This window comes from Gouania willdenowi, chromosome 10 (genome assembly GCF_900634775.1).
Source record: "Gouania willdenowi chromosome 10, fGouWil2.1, whole genome shotgun sequence".
Taxonomy (NCBI): domain Eukaryota; kingdom Metazoa; phylum Chordata; class Actinopteri; order Blenniiformes; family Gobiesocidae; genus Gouania; species Gouania willdenowi.
In genome coordinates this window covers 12,603,837-12,622,881 of record NC_041053.1, presented here as the reverse complement: position 1 = coordinate 12,622,881, position 19,045 = coordinate 12,603,837, and the positions used below count along the sequence as shown (strand labels likewise).

Genomic DNA, 19,045 nt, shown 5'->3' with positions numbered 1-19,045 from the left:
TCCTTTAGTCCCTCTGTGACAAAAGAAATGAAAGTTACACTAAAAAGCTATTCACAGCATATGGTTTTCTACTATGGAACTGACACTGCATTGCGATATACCTCACCTCCATGATGACATTACCTGCTGCACTGTATATATATATATATATATATATATATATATATATATATATATATATATATATATATATATATATATATATTTATATTTATCCTATTTATCCTTTATTCTCTATCTATCCTTTATTTATCCCTCATCCTTTATATTTATCATTATTATTATTATTATTATTATTATTGTTTCTGGGTTGTTATTTGTTTTTTTATTTTTTTTTGTTGTTTGTTTTGTGCACCAACTACCAAGACAAATTCTTTGTACTGTCCTTAAAACTGTACATGGCCATTAAAAACATTTCTGATTCTGATTCTGATTATAGCATTTCAATACTTTTGTTGTGTAAAAATTACAATCATTAAATTAACCCAAATTGCTAGTGCAACTTTTAAAAGAGGACGGCCATTGTTGTCACTGAGGACAACAGTGTGCATTAAAAAAAAAAAAAAACTATGTGTTACAAAATGTTAAAGATATTTTAGAAAATTTCTGGAGAGTAAAACACTAAAATGCTGGGTAAGTCCATCCATCCATTTAATGCACTCAATTATTTTTATAGTTTTAAGAGCATTTTAGTAAATAAGGAATAATTTTCTCAAATGACAAATATTAATATACCTTTCATTTCACAAATAAGACATTTTAATAGGTTCCCTTCCCATGCGATGCTGACATTTTTTTTTTATTTGGTCAGAGGTGTAGTACAGTATATCTGTATTCACTGGTGCATCTTTGCCTTTATCTAAACAGATTGTTGATATAAAGGAACAATCTGGGCTTTTTGACCTAAAGAATTGACCCATATGAGTTATTTTAAATGATTCCTCAGACCAATATACAGTGTTGACAGTGTCAATGCTCTGAAATACCGACTATGTAAATTTGGAGGAGACGGACCGTCTTTGGCCAGGTCATGTGACCTGGAGAACGTATCACTTTCCAGCAGTCACGTGACCACAGGCTCGGATATATATAGTTCCCACGTGACATCACAACATACGGGCATTTCCCGACCCGGCGCCATTGTTGTGGGCAGCTGAAACAAGTTTAGCCTCTGTTTACAGCCAAAAGAGCATAATATGGTAGTTTTGTGTTGGGTTAATGGTGCACTAATAGCCGTGATAGCTCAGTTAAATGTAGATTCTTTATTAAGGGAAGTCTGCAAGTCAGATCCGTAACTATGGGATGAGGATTGGCTCACAGGACTGGGTCGGTCGGGCTAGAGTGCGAAGCGGGGCTGGGCTCGCGCTGTGGCTGGAGGAACAGCCGAGCCTAGCCCCGCTTCACATCCCAGCCCGACCAACCTGGCCCTTTTTATATTCCTACTGAGTTGAAATTGTAATATCCAGAGCAAGTGTGTCAGTTTTCCCAGAGTTAGTCAAATAAAAGTTGGGTATTTTTTATTCTATTTTAACTGATGTCCATTAAATTGTATCGTTTTCACGAGCACATTGTCGTCTACCGTATCGTTACCTACATCGTCCCACCTCTACACAAGCCTGCACTGTGCTGAGTCATGATCTGAGGGGTATTCCATAAAGGAGGGTTAACAAACTCTGAGTCTATCCATAAACTCTGGGTCAACATACCCAGCAATGGGAAACTCAGGGTATCTGATTCCATTACAGCTGGTATGAAGTGGGTCAATCAACCCTGAGTATGTAAACCTTGGGTTACTGACGTGCACACGCGATAATAAGCCATCATCAATGGATCAGAGATTTACTCGAGCTGCCATGGCAACCAAATGGAAGAGAGTGATTTATTCACCGTAATGGGTGAAATAAGCCAGTGTTTGATGAATATGAGCCTGTTCTAAAGGTGCGTTCAGTCTTCAGTGACAATAGTGGCTTAAATCACCCATATTTAGTCACACTTTTTGGTCGCTTCATCACTTTATTGCTTCAGTGACGTGACGAGCGGTGAATAATATGAATAAAGTGTGTCTGAGGAGACATGTCAGCAGCATAGGATGTCTGCATAGAGAGTCCTCCTGTTGCACTGGATATAAAGACAGTGACTGCTGCTTCATATCACATCATTTATATTGATTCTTAATGTAATATTGTCGCCAGAGTCATCTCAACGTCCTAAAAAATGTCATAAAAAAAACACCGAAGCAGGACGCGAACCATCGACCCATCGTTTCCAAAATCAACTCACTGCGTCATCATACTTTCAAAGATGCGTGTTCTACAGATTTAACTGTATAATAATATAAAACAACAATCAAGCCTTAAAAGTGGATTCATTTAAATTATCATCTCCTCCTTTATATTATCCACAGGTTTGTATTCAGTGAACTTTACTACAGACGTCAGTAGATGTTTTAATGCAGATCAACCTCTCAGTGACTTTCACTTAATGATCTACATCTACAATGTTAGAAAGAAAACTACCGTTTGCACAAAAAAAAAAAATAAAAAAAAGCTTAAAGCAACACAACATTAGTAATGATGTGAACACGCCTCTGGTGTGTGATGTTACTAATGTGTTTCAGAGAAAAGTGTTAAGGTTCATTAAAGTGTTCAGGTGGGCGGAGCCAGGTAGAAACCCAGGGTTTCTTTGATAAAACCTGCCAACTACCAGGTTTAATTCATGGACAATGTTGCCATGGTAACATACTCAGAGAAGAACATACCTCACGTTTACTTATGAGATACTCAGAGTTTCCCTCATTTGAGCCTGAACATACTCAGAGTTTGAACATAACCCACTTTATGGAATAACCCTCTGTCCGAGCTGCGTTTTTGCCGCTGCTGAGTCACGTGATAAGGGCGGAAGCTGATTCATAGGCCACGCCGAATCTCCCGCGAACGCAGCCATTTACCCTTTTCTCTCTAAGCAGCTGCACTGGTGAGTCTATTTTTTAAGTTTTCCTCTAACACAGACGGCCTTTCATTACCAGAGCTCCATTAATATAACACTATCATTGGGGTAAGATTCATGCTTTGTTGCGTGGTCAGAACAGGCAGAATGTCCCCGTACGCTAAGCTATTATTTCGGCTTAAAGAATGGCTTCCATGCCGTGCTAGCTAACTGTTAGCTGTCAGCAGTGCCATGTTTCATTGCTTATCCTCTAAAGAATCAGATCAATTTCAACGCGTTATTATACAATTATAATATATATGTTAATTGAGCTTTGTGTATACATTGAACTTAGTAAGTGTTACACTGTGTGTTTAATCGTTGTGGAATACAGCAGCTGCGTTTTCAGTCTGATTGTTCTGGTCGAGCCAGTAAAAGTGCGGTCTTATGTCGCATTCAAGCTAGCGGCTAAAGCTAACTGTTGAGCATCACTACTGCTGACTAACTAAAAATAAAAAGCAGTCATTTGGTTAACCACATGCGTGATGGCGTGTCGTTATATAAATATGCTTTCATATTGATCACAGCGTTAGTGTCTTGACGCGCTGTTGACGTTAGCTTAACGTTCCAAAGCTAAGTTAACACGTTAGCTTTGGAACATGCTAGAAGGCTAACTGTTAGCTTAACTCAGCTCACGTCTTTCACGTTATGCAATTTGTTGACTAGTTTCTGCTTCATTGTAGTTACTCTTGACTCTAAGCTATTGCCTTTAGTGTTGGCTTGAGTTAATCTTAATTTTAATTTGTTTTCGGACAGTCTAAAGACGGACAACGTGCTAACAACCATCCCGCCTTGCTCTGTTTTACAGTAAAATCGCAATCCTGGCGGACTCAATGGCACAGTGTGTTCCGGTGGCGGTGTTTAAGGTATGTATTAACTGTTTTAATTATCACTTTTAACTTGATACTGGTCAATTATGAGGTTCTTAACGCAGTTGAGCTAGCAGTGATGCTAACTGAATGACTGTGAACCAGTACTAACCAGTTTAAACTAACCGTTCTGTCTCTTTAGTTGGTGTTAGTAGGAGATGGAGGCACCGGGAAAACCACGTTTGTCAAGAGACACATCACAGGAGAGTTTGAGAAGAAATATGTTGGTGGGTAAAGTTGAAATTCATTCCATCACTACATATAGACATTAGAGTTAATCTCACATTTTACTAAGCCATGCAAATCTTTTCAGTTTCACCGTTGTAGGGCTCTCCATACTTGTTGACTGTAAATAATGTAATCATAATAATAATAAATCCTGACATTTGAAGCATCCAATTCGGCCTGTAGGAGAAAGTAAAAATGTCAGAAAACATAAATCATTGTGTAAATAAAACAATATTTACAGGGGCTCACAGTTTTCATGAGTATCTCATGATGGCAGTCATTTTTAATGTTATTTTATTTAATTTTTTTCAATCAAAATCCTTAAATTTTACTACAATTCTGACATATTTTCCTTAATTAAATAGAAATTGGTCACAAATACTAAAAACTTGTAGATCCTTTTGTGACTGATCTGTCACTTGGATACGGTCGGTTTCTTACATATTTTGTAATTTATGAAGAAGAGCTTCAAGTGAGTAGAACACAGATTGGCAGCTTTCTGCGGCCCCAAACAAAATGCATAAAGTACACAAAATCCAAAAATACACTAATTGATCCATAAAATACAAAGTGATAGGCACAACAACCACTTAAACAAACAAAATGACACAAACTGTCAACAGAATTACAGAAAGTGACCCCAAAAATGCACAAAAAAATCAACAGCATAAATGCAAAAATTATAACAAGAACCCCAAAAATAAGAAACACACATTATGGTGCTTGTATCTCGTGATAGTCATTTGTAATGTTATATAGTTTTAAAAAAAAACCAAAACAAATCAAAATCATTACATTTTACTAACATTCTGACATATTTTTCTTAATTAAATAGAAATTAATCACACAATCTAGGAACTTTAAAATGTAGATCCTTTTGGGACTGATTTGTCACTTGGATATGGTCGGTATCTTACATATTTTGTAATTTATTTATACGTAAAAGTGCAAACTAAAGCACAATAATGTTGAGACTCGTTTTCTTGCATAAAATCGGTGGCCCACTGAAGATCAAACTAACCCGTATTTAGCCCCTGAACTAAAATGAGTTTGGCACCCCTGATCTATAGGGCTTCACTAGCTGTGATTCCATTTACCTTGGAAATGTGCAAAATCTAAAAAGCACAGTACAAACTGGTAATGGACGCATCTGACTTTCGAAGAAACACTCATTACTAAAAAGATGATCAGTAGTTTGTATCATCTGCTGTAGCAGACACATCTACATTGTTCTGATTGGTCCACTGACCTGCAGTTATCAACAGAATTTATATTAAGATCTAATGGTCTGATAAAATCCATGTCAGCGTCAGTCATCTTGCTACTATGACACATTTGATGTTCAATTTTTATGCCACAGCCTAATTGAATTGTTCAGTAATCTAAATGTCTGTCTGTATAGAAGAATATAATAGAAGGCTTACAATTATAACTTGTACATAAATCTACACAAAGGTTAAATGTTCTTCCAAAAAAACTTTCTTTGCACTCAATTAGCTTCACGCAATCTATATTTTCACCAACAATCCACAAATAGTATTTATGTAAACATACTGTGAATGCTTATGTTCATCTTTTTTTTTGACAGATATGGGATTTTCAAAAGGCAATGCAGACACCGATTTAAAAAAAAAAAAAAAAAAAAAAATCATCCGATGGCCAATATCTAAAGCCGATATTTGAGGCCGATGTACTTTTTTTTTTTTTTTTTTTTTTTTTAAAGCACATTGGTAATGAAAGACAATTAAAACACTCATAGGATATAAATGTATATATTACAAATTAAATACACCAATAGAACTCAACATTTATTGAATTTTGAATACACCCGTACACAACCCAGTAAAAAAAAAAAATCCTTATCCTGTTAAGGATTTAATAGGTTGAATATATTATATTATGTCCTTATCCTATTATGTCGGCTTTTTATTTGTAAGCCTATTGGCTTCTACCTCTCCCATGCACATGCTTAAAAAAATGGCCATTATTGAAAAAAGTCCATATATCGGTCGACCTCTAGTAAGTAATAAGCAATGAGAATAGTCTATTTATTTTTATTTGACACAGTTTAAAATGCAACAAAACCTAATGATATCAACAGTCGACAGACATTAACAGAAATTAATCCACTTTAGAGGCATGTCAGGGAAAACCCTTAAGGGCTTTGAAGAAGAGGGCTCCTGATATAACATTTAAACTTTAACTAAAGAAAAAGTAAAATCAAAACAAAATTAAGAAATGCCGTGATGGCAAAACTTTGTAACGGAGGAGGAAACAGAAAAACATTAACGCCAAGACAACCAAAACTCAACAAAAAGCTAAGGTTAAACATTTCTAGTAATGGGTTGTTTAAACTTTCTATGAGAAACATTTTTATTTTATTTAATATGAGTTATTCCTCCATGTGATTGATTGTAGCCACCCTGGGAGTGGAGGTTCACCCGCTGATGTTCCACACAAACAGAGGAGCCATCAAGTACAATGTGTGGGACACGGCCGGTCAGGAGAAGTTTGGAGGCCTCAGAGACGGATACTACATTCAAGGTTCCTCATCCTAAACATGCTGCTGCTTTAACTCAGCCTTCTTTGTTTATTCAAAGTTTGACTTCGTATTCACAGCTCAGTGCGCTATCATCATGTTTGACGTCACTTCTCGAGTCACCTATAAGAACGTCCCCAACTGGCATCGTGACCTGGTCCGCGTCTGCGAGAACATTCCCATTGTCCTCTGTGGCAACAAGGTGGACATAAAGGACAGGAAAGTCAAAGCTAAGAGCATCGTGTTTCACCGTAAGAAGAATCTGCAGGTATGACGCGATTATAGAACCAGGTGTTCATCGTTAGGCCAACGAACGCTCTAATTGTTGTCGTCTCCTGCTTCGTTTGTAGTACTACGACATTTCTGCAAAGAGTAACTACAACTTTGAGAAGCCATTCCTGTGGTTAGCGAGGAAGCTGATCGGAGATCCCAACCTGGAGTTTGTGGCTATGCCTGCTCTCGCTCCCCCAGAGGTTCAGATGGACCCAAGTCTCGCTGCCAAGTATGAGGAAGAGCTTCAAGTGAGTAGAACACACATGGGCAACTGGCAGCTTTCTGCTGTCCCAAAACAAATCCCCAAAAATTGTATTTCAAGAAGTTGGATGGAATATAAAGGCCAACATAATGCACACAAATAACGACAAAATACACAAAGACTCATAAAATACAAAATGACAGACACAACAACCTCTTAAACAAGCTAAATGACTAAAAAAACACTTCAGAATAGCACCAAAGAGACACAAACTGTAACAGAATTACACAAAATGACAGGAAAATAAAGTTACCCAAAAAATGCACAAATCAACATAAATACACAAAATTATAACAAGAACATGTAAAACACAAAATGACGATCAGGCATAATTTCTAATGCTGACATAATTATTGATAATGTGGCCCTCAGATCTGATAGTTACATTTGTGTCCCACGCTGTGATAGAGAACCTGATTCCTGGAGTAGAATCCACCTACATGCACCGTTTTCACTCAAGCCTTCTTTCTAAACATGCATAAAAAGGATAATAAATATGTTTCTTCTTTTCTCTTCAGGTTGCATCACAAACGGCGCTCCCAGATGAAGAAGATGACCTCTAACCTGTTTCCATGGATCCAGCCCTTGTTCCCCGAAACGTGTTTAGGAAGTTGTTGGAGTCTTTCCCCCGTTACTGTAAAATCCCTTTTCAGATTTTTTTATTTTTGGATTTTTTTGTTTTAAAACTGCAGACAAGAGTGGCTCTAATTTCACTGTATAAGACACACCCACCCTAGTGTTGCTATGACAACGTGCTACTCTTCATCTAGCACCCACCACTCATAATGCTGTTGTATGGTGTGATGGAAGCGCTAAGGGAAATAATCTTTGAATAAAAACATTCTCAGTATAAACTGACTCTTTGATGTTCATTGGAAGGAGTCATTATTAAATTAATTATTTTGGCTAATATTCAATAGAGAAACCTTTCTATGAATGATGGTTTACATAACATAACGTAGTCTTGACAAATGTATATATCATGTGTTAGGTAATGTTTAGGTGAATATTTAACATGACTGTTAAAGCTGCAGTTACTGATATAGAAACTACACTACCCCTTCCTGTTTCTAAGATGATTTACTTCCTGTTTCCCTGTCGTTCGCTCACCTGTTATCTCTCTCTCCCTCTTTGACTTCTCAACATTGATCTTTTTCTTTTTTCTCTTACATTTCCGTGTAAGCCGTTGGGACTTCGTCGAGTAGTCAATATTAACACCTAAAAATGCTCATGGAGCACTTGGTTGGAAGAAAGATCTGATGCTAACTAGTCACTAGATGGATATAGAGGACAAACTCTGCCATAAATAAAAACCTACAGATATGCTGTATGCCAAAAATTAAATTCCTCAATACCTAAATATATGGCATTAAGGCCATTTATGTATTTAAAAAAATATTTATTCATGTTTTAAATTTTATTCATGCACTTCGGTGCGCAATGAAATGTTATGCAGATTAGGGGGCTGTCCACACTGGGTGAACTGTTCTCCTATTGGTTGATGGGTGAGGTGAGGTGTGGAAGGAGGAGCCAACGCAGGAGATCCCTCTACAAGTCAGGTGATGATGTGGCAGAAAGTATTTTACACAGTCTGGATTATTTACTTTTTGCAGTAGAAAACCTGTTTGATGGTGTTACATTTGCTGTTATTTACCGATACAAGCATTGATCAATAAGACAGTTAAATAAATAGCAGTTATGGCATATATTTAGGTATTAAGTGATTTTTTTGTTTGTTTATGGAAGACAGATTTGGGTGTTTAACAGTGGATTGGATTGAGCAGAAAGTGCATTATTCTGCATTATGTAACCATTCTACCTTTAAAAAAACTTCAGTTTGCAGCTTTAACAGCAGGGGGCGACAAATACCTTATCAGAACAATCTTTATACCGTGTTTTAAATTTGGATATTGAGTCTCTTCCATCAGATTTTGCTCATTGTATGAATAGGCCCTAGATCAACAATCTAAATAATGTTTAATATGAAAATATTTGATATGTGGTAATTGCTAAAGGAAGCGACCCAATCCACAACACCTGCCAGCATCCATAACAACCTTCTTGATCCTAATTTTTGGTGAAATATCAGAAATCATTCACTTTAGAGAGCAGAACAACTTGGAAAAAAATATGATTCTTGATCATTTATTCAACTGTACTTTTATATTTATTTTTTTAACGGTATTTTTAAGGTCAGACTAATAAGCGTGTAACATTCGCCCTGGTATACTTGACAGGGTTTGCACACACACATAATTATACACTAACTATACAGATGTAGCCATGAAGAAGATTCCTGTGTATTTAAATATTTCATTTAAATAGCATAGAAAAGAAATAATATTCAGATGTATTTCAGAAATGTACAAATGTATTTTATTTATATAAATATAGTTTGTAATTATTAATTAAATTAAATAAAATTACATTGATTCATTTGTTTATATAAAGACATTTATCTGTGAATAAGTTGATAAACTAATAATTGTTACAATTCTCTCACTTAATTCAAATTAATTGTTCATTAACTTATGTATATATTTATTTTTATTATTTTTGTTTAATTGCACATCTTTTGATCATTTATATGACGTGATGATGTCAGCTAATCATTTATTTAAATGGTACAGTATATTACATGAAATACTGAAAAGGGAATGTTAACGGATGTTTTCAAAGCACAATGGTTGAGTTGTTGATTTAGTTTATTATATGTATATACTGAAACTAAACTGCATATAATCTATAATTTACAACACGTTTTGTTAATTTATAGTTAAGATGCTGCTAATATGGCACTGTATCATTTAGTTTGAATTAAAAAAATTTAATTTTGGCAGTCTTCAGAAAATCAAAAAACAGAACAAACAACACTCAATTGTCTGAATAATCAACCAAAACGATGTAGGTTGAAGCAAAAGATTATACAAACCTAGTCCATCACAAAAAAAACAAAAAAAAACTCATTAGGAAACTAATGTCACTATTTTTACAATACACATTCAATATATTATCTAAGAAAAGTCAAACACGTACACGTACACACATATACAGTACACTGGTATATGCATATATACACATAATATTGATATTTGACTACATAATATTTACTACACAAATCTAATCAATTGCAATTTAAATACTAAATGTAGTGTGGCAAAATTCAAATTCTTAATATACTCTATCCCAATATATACCTTTTATTATGTTTATTAAGTGTATATTTTATACCATTATATACATATTATATATGATATATTATTGCTGTCCTAGTTAAAATTGTTGCACTTCTTTCTTATACTTAATGTATGATTTAAAAAGTTGCCTTCATAAAAGATAAAAGTTGTCCTGTGTATGAATGAAAAAGAAATTCATCAGTGGTCACTGTAACAAAGAAATGATGTGAAAATCTGCATTCAAAATTAATCGAATCGCCATACTTCTAATAAGAATCGAATGGTGAAGTTCCTTTCACCATTCTCCAATATTTGCCCACAAATAACTTCAAGTGGCTGCTGATTCCTACAGTTCCTGAACGCATCCTCGGTGCAGGTGGTTCAGGGCGTGGCTTCATCCCGGTGCTCTGAAGGTGTTCCGCGCATGCGTGAAATGAGTGCGTTTCTGGCTGATTATTAGAGTTGACCGGTGGAGGCAGATTATACAGCTCCGCTCAACTGTTGTTTTAATCCTCTGGGCGAAGAGATTTAGCTGGGGAAAAAAAACACTGGCTTTAAACCCAGCAGCCATATTGTATGGAAAACCGACGAAAGGACCCCTGTTTTACGAAAAAACCTGTTATTTCAGCTGTTTCTGGGCAGACTTTTGGGAGATAAGTTTTCCTCTAAGTGACGGAGGGTTTAAACAGCTAGCTGTCCAGCTGGCTGAGGAAACCCGAGGAAGAGGACACTTCAGCCTTTTTTTCCCCACTGTATAAAGGCTTAATTCTTTGGTTTTAGCTTGGTAGAATAAAGGACCGAAATGAAGGACCGATTGGAGCAGCTCAAAGCGGTAAGTAAAGAAGTAAAGTCCAGGAAATGTTGTTTTTTCCCCCCCCACAGAAACGCCCGCGTTCACTTGAGTGAACATGAAGGATAAATAGAGAAATTTCACCAAGTAATTATTACACATTAGTCTTTTACTCACACACAAGACAAACCGCACAGAATTCAAGCTTTAGAGCCGATAATGCAAAGTTTTTCAATCTGGAGGTCTTGACCCCATGTGGGGTCGCCTGAAATTTAAATGGGGTCACCTGGAATATATTTTAAAAAATGAATAAATAAAAAATACTGATTAAAAATGCATTTTTTCTCCCCCCAATAAAAAATAATACAACACAATCTTAAATTCTCAAATATAAATCTAGTAAAAATAAAATTCCACATAAAGGAATAAAAACATACAGTAAAAAAATATCAGAGCTGGTGCATCTTTATGCAGTGATCCTGGTCTATTTGTTACACAAAATTAAAAAAAAAAAAAAAAAAAACATGAGAGAAAAGTAATTACTGGAAAACTTATTTGTTGTCGCCTTAAATTTGTGATATAAATCCAAAAAAGTTTGGCAACCACTGCGATACGATAATGGCCCATGTAACGGCATAAAATACTTGGTCTTAGTCTTTGTTATATGAGAGAAAAATTCATGTTATTGATGAAAAATATAGATTTAAAAATGTAGATCAACTTTGTCTTTGACAGAGTTTGTACTCATTTTCAAAAGCACGACCAAAAAAATGTGAACGGTTGTTGAACAGTTGTCAAAAATATTCACTCAGTGGATGAATAATCCCATATTAACTCTAGCTGCTAAATACAATAGAGGGTTTTCATGGTGCGTCATCACCGCGTCATCAAACAGGAAGTGGCCATATTGGAGGCACTCAGCAGGTAAACAAAGCAGATCCTGAACGTTGAACAAAAGGGAATGGTGAATTATTGCCGTGTTTTTGGCTGCACCAATCATTCAGACTGTGAAAAACAATTAGAGTTTTATAAACAGCTAAAAGTTATAACAAATCAGGGAGAACAATGTTAAAAGTTATCAGAGGAAAGGACACCATCTAAATTTCTACCACCCCTTTCTTGTCAGGTAATTGAATTGTTGATAGCAGTGGCTCTTAACTAATTTTATAGTGTGATGATAATATTATAATTCATATCAAGCTACTGCATGTGGGATTATTGACTTAATATAATCACGTTTAATAGCCTGCTATAGTAGCAGCACAGTTGTTAAAATGTAGAGCTAAAATGTTCCGTATTTCTCATTGTATTCCAGGTTAAAGGTCTGAACTTTATTAAAAGGATGAGCCAGACTGGGTTAGGGTTAAAACCTGGAAGTTGACCATATCAGGATACATTATAGACGGAAGATTCTCCGGGTCGTCATTGATTCAACTCGTATAGATCTGCACCACCAATAAACCCATACTTTTCTAAATATCGGGCCCTTCCCTGTATGACTTTGCATCTATAATGTATTTTAAGGAGCTTTTCTGTGATTTCGGACATTTATCCATCGCAGTGTTTTTATCTCTGAGTGCCTCCAACATGGCCGCGCAATTGCCGTGACGTAGGTGAAAACTCTCCAAACTATTTTTTTTTTTGTGTGTTTTTTAGTATCATTATCAGGTTTGCTTTAACTCTTTTGACCTTTCTTATTGTTTGTGTGTTTGTAAATGTTCTTGAAAAATGAAACATAAAAAGTATTTTTAAAAAATAAATAAAGAAAACCCTCTATATAGATTTAACGTTTGTCAAAAATCCAGAATAGTTTAAAGTTCAAACCCACACTCAGTCATTTTTACAAACAAGTATTAAATCAACATCAATGGTTCAGGACAAGCCAATCTGTTCTAGTTGTTATTGAGCATTAAAGCAACAATCAGGGATTCATTCATAGAAAAAAAACCCAGAAATTTAAAATGACTTCCTGAAAACTGATGAATTAGAAAAATACATTAAAATTACTGGAGAATAATAAACTACAGGAAATCCTAACTGTGTAATTTGAGCTCTCAAATGGTGTTTTTTGATTGACAAATGTTCAGTTTTAACAATATTTTGCCCTAATATTTATATCACCTCAAAATATAAACACCTGTGGATGGATGTGTGTTAACCACATTTATTTATTTACCTGAATAATATCCACTGTTATCCAGGAAGTTTAGTATTATTTGGGCCATGGTATTCATAGTAATCAGAAATAAAATGGGTTAAAAGTAACTAAAAATGGTGGAAAATGTGGTAAAATGGGGTTTCAAACACCACAGAAATTGGTTAAAAGATGCAAATTAGAGGACAGGAAAAGTGGAAAAGAAGGGCTTTAAGTGTCAATATTGAAACAATTAGTTTAAACTGGTAAATAATGGGCGTGACAAATCATGAATGTGGTTAAATTGGCAAAAAATAAACATGGAATGTGGTGAAAAGAGGTTAAAAGTTACAGTAATGGTAATTAGTTACAGTAATATGCGACATTAGGTGGGAAAAGGGTTTATAAGTGCCAAATATGTCTTGAAAGTGGAAAAAATGGTGGAAGAAATGGGAATAATGTAGCATAAATGGATTAAAAGGAGCAAAAATATGGCAAGAAAAGCTGATGAGAAAAGGTTAAAATATAGCAAGTTTGGCGTCGTTGCAGAAATATGGTAAAAATAAGCAGAAATGGGCTCAAACTGTTCAGAAAATTGTCTTAGTTTCTTGAAAGCATCTGGCGACTCCCTCCCAGTGTCTTGCGACCCCAAATGGGGCCCTGACCCCAAGGTTGAGAACCCATTGATCTAGCCTGCATAATAAAGTCAAAATTACACAAAACATGAATCAAGTATTTCAGTATTAGATATCTCAGCCCTTCCAAATACATAAATTCAATGATTGTCATATTTGCCAGCACGCACAGTTTTTCCCACGCTTTTATCACATGATGGCAGTCGTTTTTTAATCGAAAATTGGTGAAAAGGGAAAAATTTTATTAAAATAATTCCACAAATATTTCCCAAATTCAACCAAAATTGGTCACAAAGTCAAGGATATTCAAAGATTCGATATTGTCTGTAAGTTCCATTACTTTACATATATTTATAGGGCAGAATAAAGTTGAAATTGCTTGTTTTCCAGACTTGAGATCAAAGTGGTCCGTATTTGGCCTTTGAACTAAAATATGTTTTTGACAAACCTGATCTAGAATAAACCGAACGTAGCTAGAAAGCATTACATTACAGACATTTAGAGCCAAACTATATATTATGATTTATGCAATGATTCATTTTGTAAGTAATCAGTCATTTTATTCTAAACAAATTTGGTCTGTAGATTGTCTGGATGGTCCAATTTTATTTGAAGGCCTTGGGTTTGACATGTCTGCAATAGGGGTGGTGAATAATAAAATTCATCAGTCTTGATGTTATTATTGACGATTATGAATTGATTCTTAAATGTCCAAAGATCAGTAATTTACATTTTTTCCATATAGCACTAGTAAAAACCTGGCGAGTCCTCCTAATATGGATCTTACCATTCCACTTTACAATATTGAAGGCACTGTGAGGTGTTACTCAAAGGAAAAGTCAATTATTTTAGCAGCTGACTGTTACAGGGAAGACCAATAATTAGCAATAATTTTATATATTTGATATTAATCGTTAATAGTGGAAAAGAGGGTTTGTAATCAAATGGAATCTGGAAAATGGGCTGATTAACCACCCATTGTCTGGAATAGAAAAAAGCTTAATTTATACAGTTTAGTATGGTTTTAAAGATTTGATTTGTTTGAATTAGATTTTCCTTTAATTTACTTTGCCAACAAATACGTACATGCTTCACATAAGGATGGGAATTGATAAGAACTTAGCAATTCCGATTCTCTTATCGATTCTCATTGGGTGAAGAAATTAAATAATAAAATTAATCCATCAGGTATAGATTGTTTTCACTGGATAATAATATACAGTATACAATGTATAAAACTGATGAATTATTATTATTAAACATATGACACATTTTGGCTAGAAACATTTGAGAATATTTACAGTGCTTCTTTTGAACATCAACAACTTGACCTAAAACTAATTCAGACATAAAACAAATGATTCTTCTGTAAAAAAGAACATATTAACCAAAAGTACAGCTGCACTTATTGTTATATATTTAAACGGTAAAGCTTTAGTTTAGCCTTTGTTTACATTTCTATAAATGGACCTTCGGCGACATCGTCCCTGTTGTTACATGTGACGTCATGTAACAACGCGTGCGTTTGTGTGAAAGAGTAAACTAAAGACAACGACCAGTACCAGTCTGTCTCCCGTGTGTGATTACTTGTTATGAGGACATAAACTGGTGATGAGGTGTGTGGTCTTGTGGAAGTTTGTTGTTTTTAGAAGAAAAGTCAGTGCAAGAAGCAACTTTAGCACGAGTGTACAGAACCTGGAAGTGAGTAGCGTAGCAACAGAGATGCTACAAACACAGTACGGAGGACAGCACTGCTGCGGGTGGAGGAGGTGGAGTCTCTGTGGTGGACAGCAAACAACTATATGGTGGAAGGAGCTTCACTTGGTGCTAGCATAAACACAATATACAGGACCTGGAGGAGTTTATCGTTACGTATTTGTGACGTAAGAGGAACCGATAAGCGGAATTGAAATACAAGCAAACAAAAGATTCCTAGGAATTGGGTTACTGGGAACCAGTTCTCAGAAAGAACCGGTTTTCGATTCCCATCCTTAGGTTCACAACACAAAGACTTTTAAGATCATACTAGCATTAGCTTTTTTTTAATGTAGTGAAAAGTTGTCAAATAACTCGTATTTATTCCAACACCTGTTTTAAATGACATGATATAAGTTGTTTATATTTTGGTATGAATGTTGAGCATGTGACAGAGTCATCCTCTAAACATTGAAATGTAATTTGACTCGTGGCTTTTCCATCATTGTTGTTGTCTTTGAACAAAGCACGAAGTAGCTAATGGGAATATTCTTTGTTGCTGCTGTGCCTGAGACTCACAGTGTAAACCAGAGGTGGGCAACTTCTATCACAGCGGGGGGCCACAATAATGTGTTTGGTTTTTTTTTTAATCAAAGGGGCCACATTATTAACATTCATATCAGCATTTAGAATAACCACCGATCTGAGCATTAACACAGGAAAGAACAAATAATTTTATAGTAATTCTTTGTTTTTCTGTCATTCTGTGTCTGTTTGTTGTCCTTCTTGTTATGATCACATTGTATGCATTTCTGTTGTCCTTTTGTGTATTTCCCCTGTAACGTGTATGTTTTTGGAGTGATATTGTGTATATATATTGTCATTTTATATTTTTTGGGGTAATTATTGTGTTTTTGTTGTCATTTTGCTTGTTTGTTTGTACTGTTTTTGCAGTCATTTTTTTGTACATTACTGTTATTTTCCCAGATTTTGTATATTTTTTGAGTCATTTGTTAGTACTGTGGGTTTGCAGAGTAATTTTTTTTTGTTTTTCTTGTATTTGTGTACTTTAGTTGTCATTTTCTGTAATTTTGTATTTTTTTTCAGTCATTTTGTGTATTGTTGTGTATTGTTGTTGTTTTGTATTATTTGGAGTAAATGTATGTATTTCTGTTGTCGATTTGTTCATTTTTGTAGTAGTTTTGTGTTTTTTTTCTTGTCTGTATTTGTTTGTTGTTGTCTCGCTTGTTATGATCGCATTTTGTGCATTTCTATAGTGTTTTTGTGTATTTTTCCTGTTAAATATATGTTTTTTTGGAGTGATATTGTGTAATTATGTTCTTTTGTGTTTTTTGGTGTAATTATTGTCTATTGTGGGTTTTTGGCAGTCTTTTTTTTAGTTTTTCTTGTCTTTTTTGTATACTTTTTTTGTTATTTTCTCTGTTTGTAAATATTTGTGCATTTTTGAGTCGTTTTGTGTTATTTGTAGTTTTGTGTTTTTCTTGTCTTTTATTGTATTTTTTTTACAATGTTGTAATTATTTGTATATATTTTCTTATTGTATATTTCTTGCTTTTGTTTAGTGTATTTTTCTGTCATTTTGTACGTTTTTACATTTGGGGCCGCCAACGTCTGGTGTAAACTAAAGCAACCTGATAAAGACCATGACGTTTGGGTTCATGTGACCATTAGAGTTTAATGGTTTTGCCCTCACTGTCAGATTCAGTGGGAAATGATCAGCAAACAGGAGTCCTCTTTGTTTGTCTTGTCCCAGATCAGAGTAATGCTAACAACAGTTAAACACTTGTTGGCCTTGGGCTGAGATACTCTTGTAACACAACATGGGAAGTGTTGCTATAGCAATGTCAAACTGTTGACCAAATATTTGCGGTGTTTAGAATTGCAGTGCTGCAGTCTGCGCTCTGTGTACTCTAAGCAGGTGTTTGGTGACACAGCAGCAGACTGCAGTCCAATGAGAGGAAGTTCACACAGTGAAGTCCGCCATTGTTGTAAAACAGGGACGTCTGTCGAACTCATTTTAGTTCAGGGGCCAAATACGGGCCAGTTTCAACTTAAGTGGGCTAAAGATTTCAAAATGAATGTGCCGTGGTTTGCACTTTCACGTATAAATCTATATAAATGATAACGTATCTAGGTATAGTTTTAGGTCATATATCTTTAGTAAGTATAAGAAAGAAGAGCAACCATTTTACCTCAGACAGCAATGATATATAATATGTATGTGATGATATAAATATATATTAGTACTTAATAGATTAATAATAATAAAAAGTATATATTGTGATAGAGAATGTTATTAATTTAAATATTGCCACACTATGTTTTATATATAAAACTTAATTGGTGAAATTTGTGTCGTGAATATTAAAGGGTATTTTATTAATATTATGTACATGCATGTGTACGTATATGTATATATGTTTGATGTGTATGTATAAACTGTATATATACAACTTTGTGTAGAATATATATTGGATGTCTTATAAAACTAGTAACATTAGTTTTCTAAATATTATTTGTTTTTATATTATTTAAAGAGCCGTGTTTGGTTTTTCGTGATGGGCTAAGTGTGTATAAGGTTTTTTGATTGATTGATTTATTTATCTCAAACATTAAAATAAAGCAACATAAAATAAAAGCAATCATTGCTCACTTAATATGAGCTCTTCTTTTTGCTTCAACCTACACTCTTTCAGCTGATTAGTTTGATTTCATTTTTTCTTTCATTTATTTATTCATTTGAGCAGCACATTACAAACTCATTTTACATAAAAACAAAACTAAAACAATTGTGCTCAAAAGGAGCAGGAAGAAGTTAAATAACACATCTTAATCATCACTACACAAACTTTCAGCATACACTCGTGTAAACAACACATGCTTGAGTTTATGCTTGTACATTTTTAACAATCGTTTATGGTCGTACAATCAAAGAAAAAAGAGAAGCACAATTTAAAGTCATAGAAATAACAAAGCACATATCGTACTTTCCGTTTATGGTCGTAGAAAGTGTTCAAATAAGGATTTAGCATTTGTAGTTATACAAAAATAAATACACCATACCATAATGAAAAATTATGAGCATATTTCCTAAAGATAATGTCTTTATACATTCTTTTAAATTGTTCTAGTTTTTGGCCTTTTTTAGTCTCTTAATTCAACTCATTCCACAGAGTTATTCCTACTTGGGAGATACACATACTTTTAATGGTGAGGTGAACACAATGTTTTCTCTTTAAATGATAATTTCCTTCTCTACTTTTAAACGTGTTTTGAATGTTTACAGGAAGAAGATTACAACTTGCTTTACACGTCACAACAAGATTTTTAAATTTATTTAAGTCTTCAATTTTCATTATGTGAGATGTTAGAAAACAGCGCATTTGTATGATCTCTAAATCCTACATTATGAACAATTCTTTGATTATTGAGTATTGT

The 19,045-nt window shown here is 34.5% G+C and overlaps 2 protein-coding genes across 4 annotated transcripts in view; both read left to right on the top strand.

Moving 5' to 3' along the window:
• The first annotated feature begins 2,852 nt into the window (after window positions 1-2,852).
• On the top strand, window positions 2,853-7,843 carry ran (RAN, member RAS oncogene family). Of its 2 annotated transcripts, none has more exons than XM_028460472.1 (7): window positions 2,853-2,973; window positions 3,794-3,851; window positions 3,997-4,081; window positions 6,501-6,626; window positions 6,702-6,889; window positions 6,972-7,142; window positions 7,675-7,843. In XM_028460472.1, the coding sequence occupies exons 2-7, from the start codon at window positions 3,819-3,821 to the stop codon at window positions 7,717-7,719; spliced, it is 648 nt and encodes a 215-aa protein (XP_028316273.1). In that variant the 5' UTR covers window positions 2,853-2,973; window positions 3,794-3,818; the 3' UTR covers window positions 7,720-7,843. The 2 variants fall into 2 exon arrangements, with proteins under 2 accessions (XP_028316273.1, XP_028316274.1); XM_028460473.1 differs by lacking the exon at window positions 2,853-2,973 and adding an exon at window positions 3,030-3,054.
• Window positions 7,844-10,779: 2,936 nt separating this feature from the next.
• The window catches only part of stx3b (syntaxin 3b), a 35,501-nt gene continuing 27,235 nt past the window's right edge, over window positions 10,780-19,045 (top strand). For both annotated transcript variants that reach the window (XM_028459541.1, XM_028459542.1), the window contains exon 1: window positions 10,780-11,164. In XM_028459541.1, coding sequence (XP_028315342.1) covers window positions 11,135-11,164 — 30 coding nt within the window. In that variant the 5' untranslated portion in view covers window positions 10,780-11,134. The remainder of the gene's footprint in view (window positions 11,165-19,045) is intronic.

What these genes read in the sequence shown, in the direction of transcription:
- ran (XM_028460472.1), top strand. Translation starts at nt 3,819, where the DNA reads ATGGCACAGTGTGTTCCGGTGGCGGTGTTTAAG. An exon ending in GTTTGAGAAGAAATATGTTG is followed by an intron (nt 4,082 to 6,500) that starts GTGGGTAAAGTT and finishes GATTGATTGTAG; the next exon opens with CCACCCTGGGAGTGGAGGTT. An exon ending in ACCGTAAGAAGAATCTGCAG is followed by an intron (nt 6,890 to 6,971) that starts GTATGACGCGAT and finishes CTTCGTTTGTAG; the next exon opens with TACTACGACATTTCTGCAAA.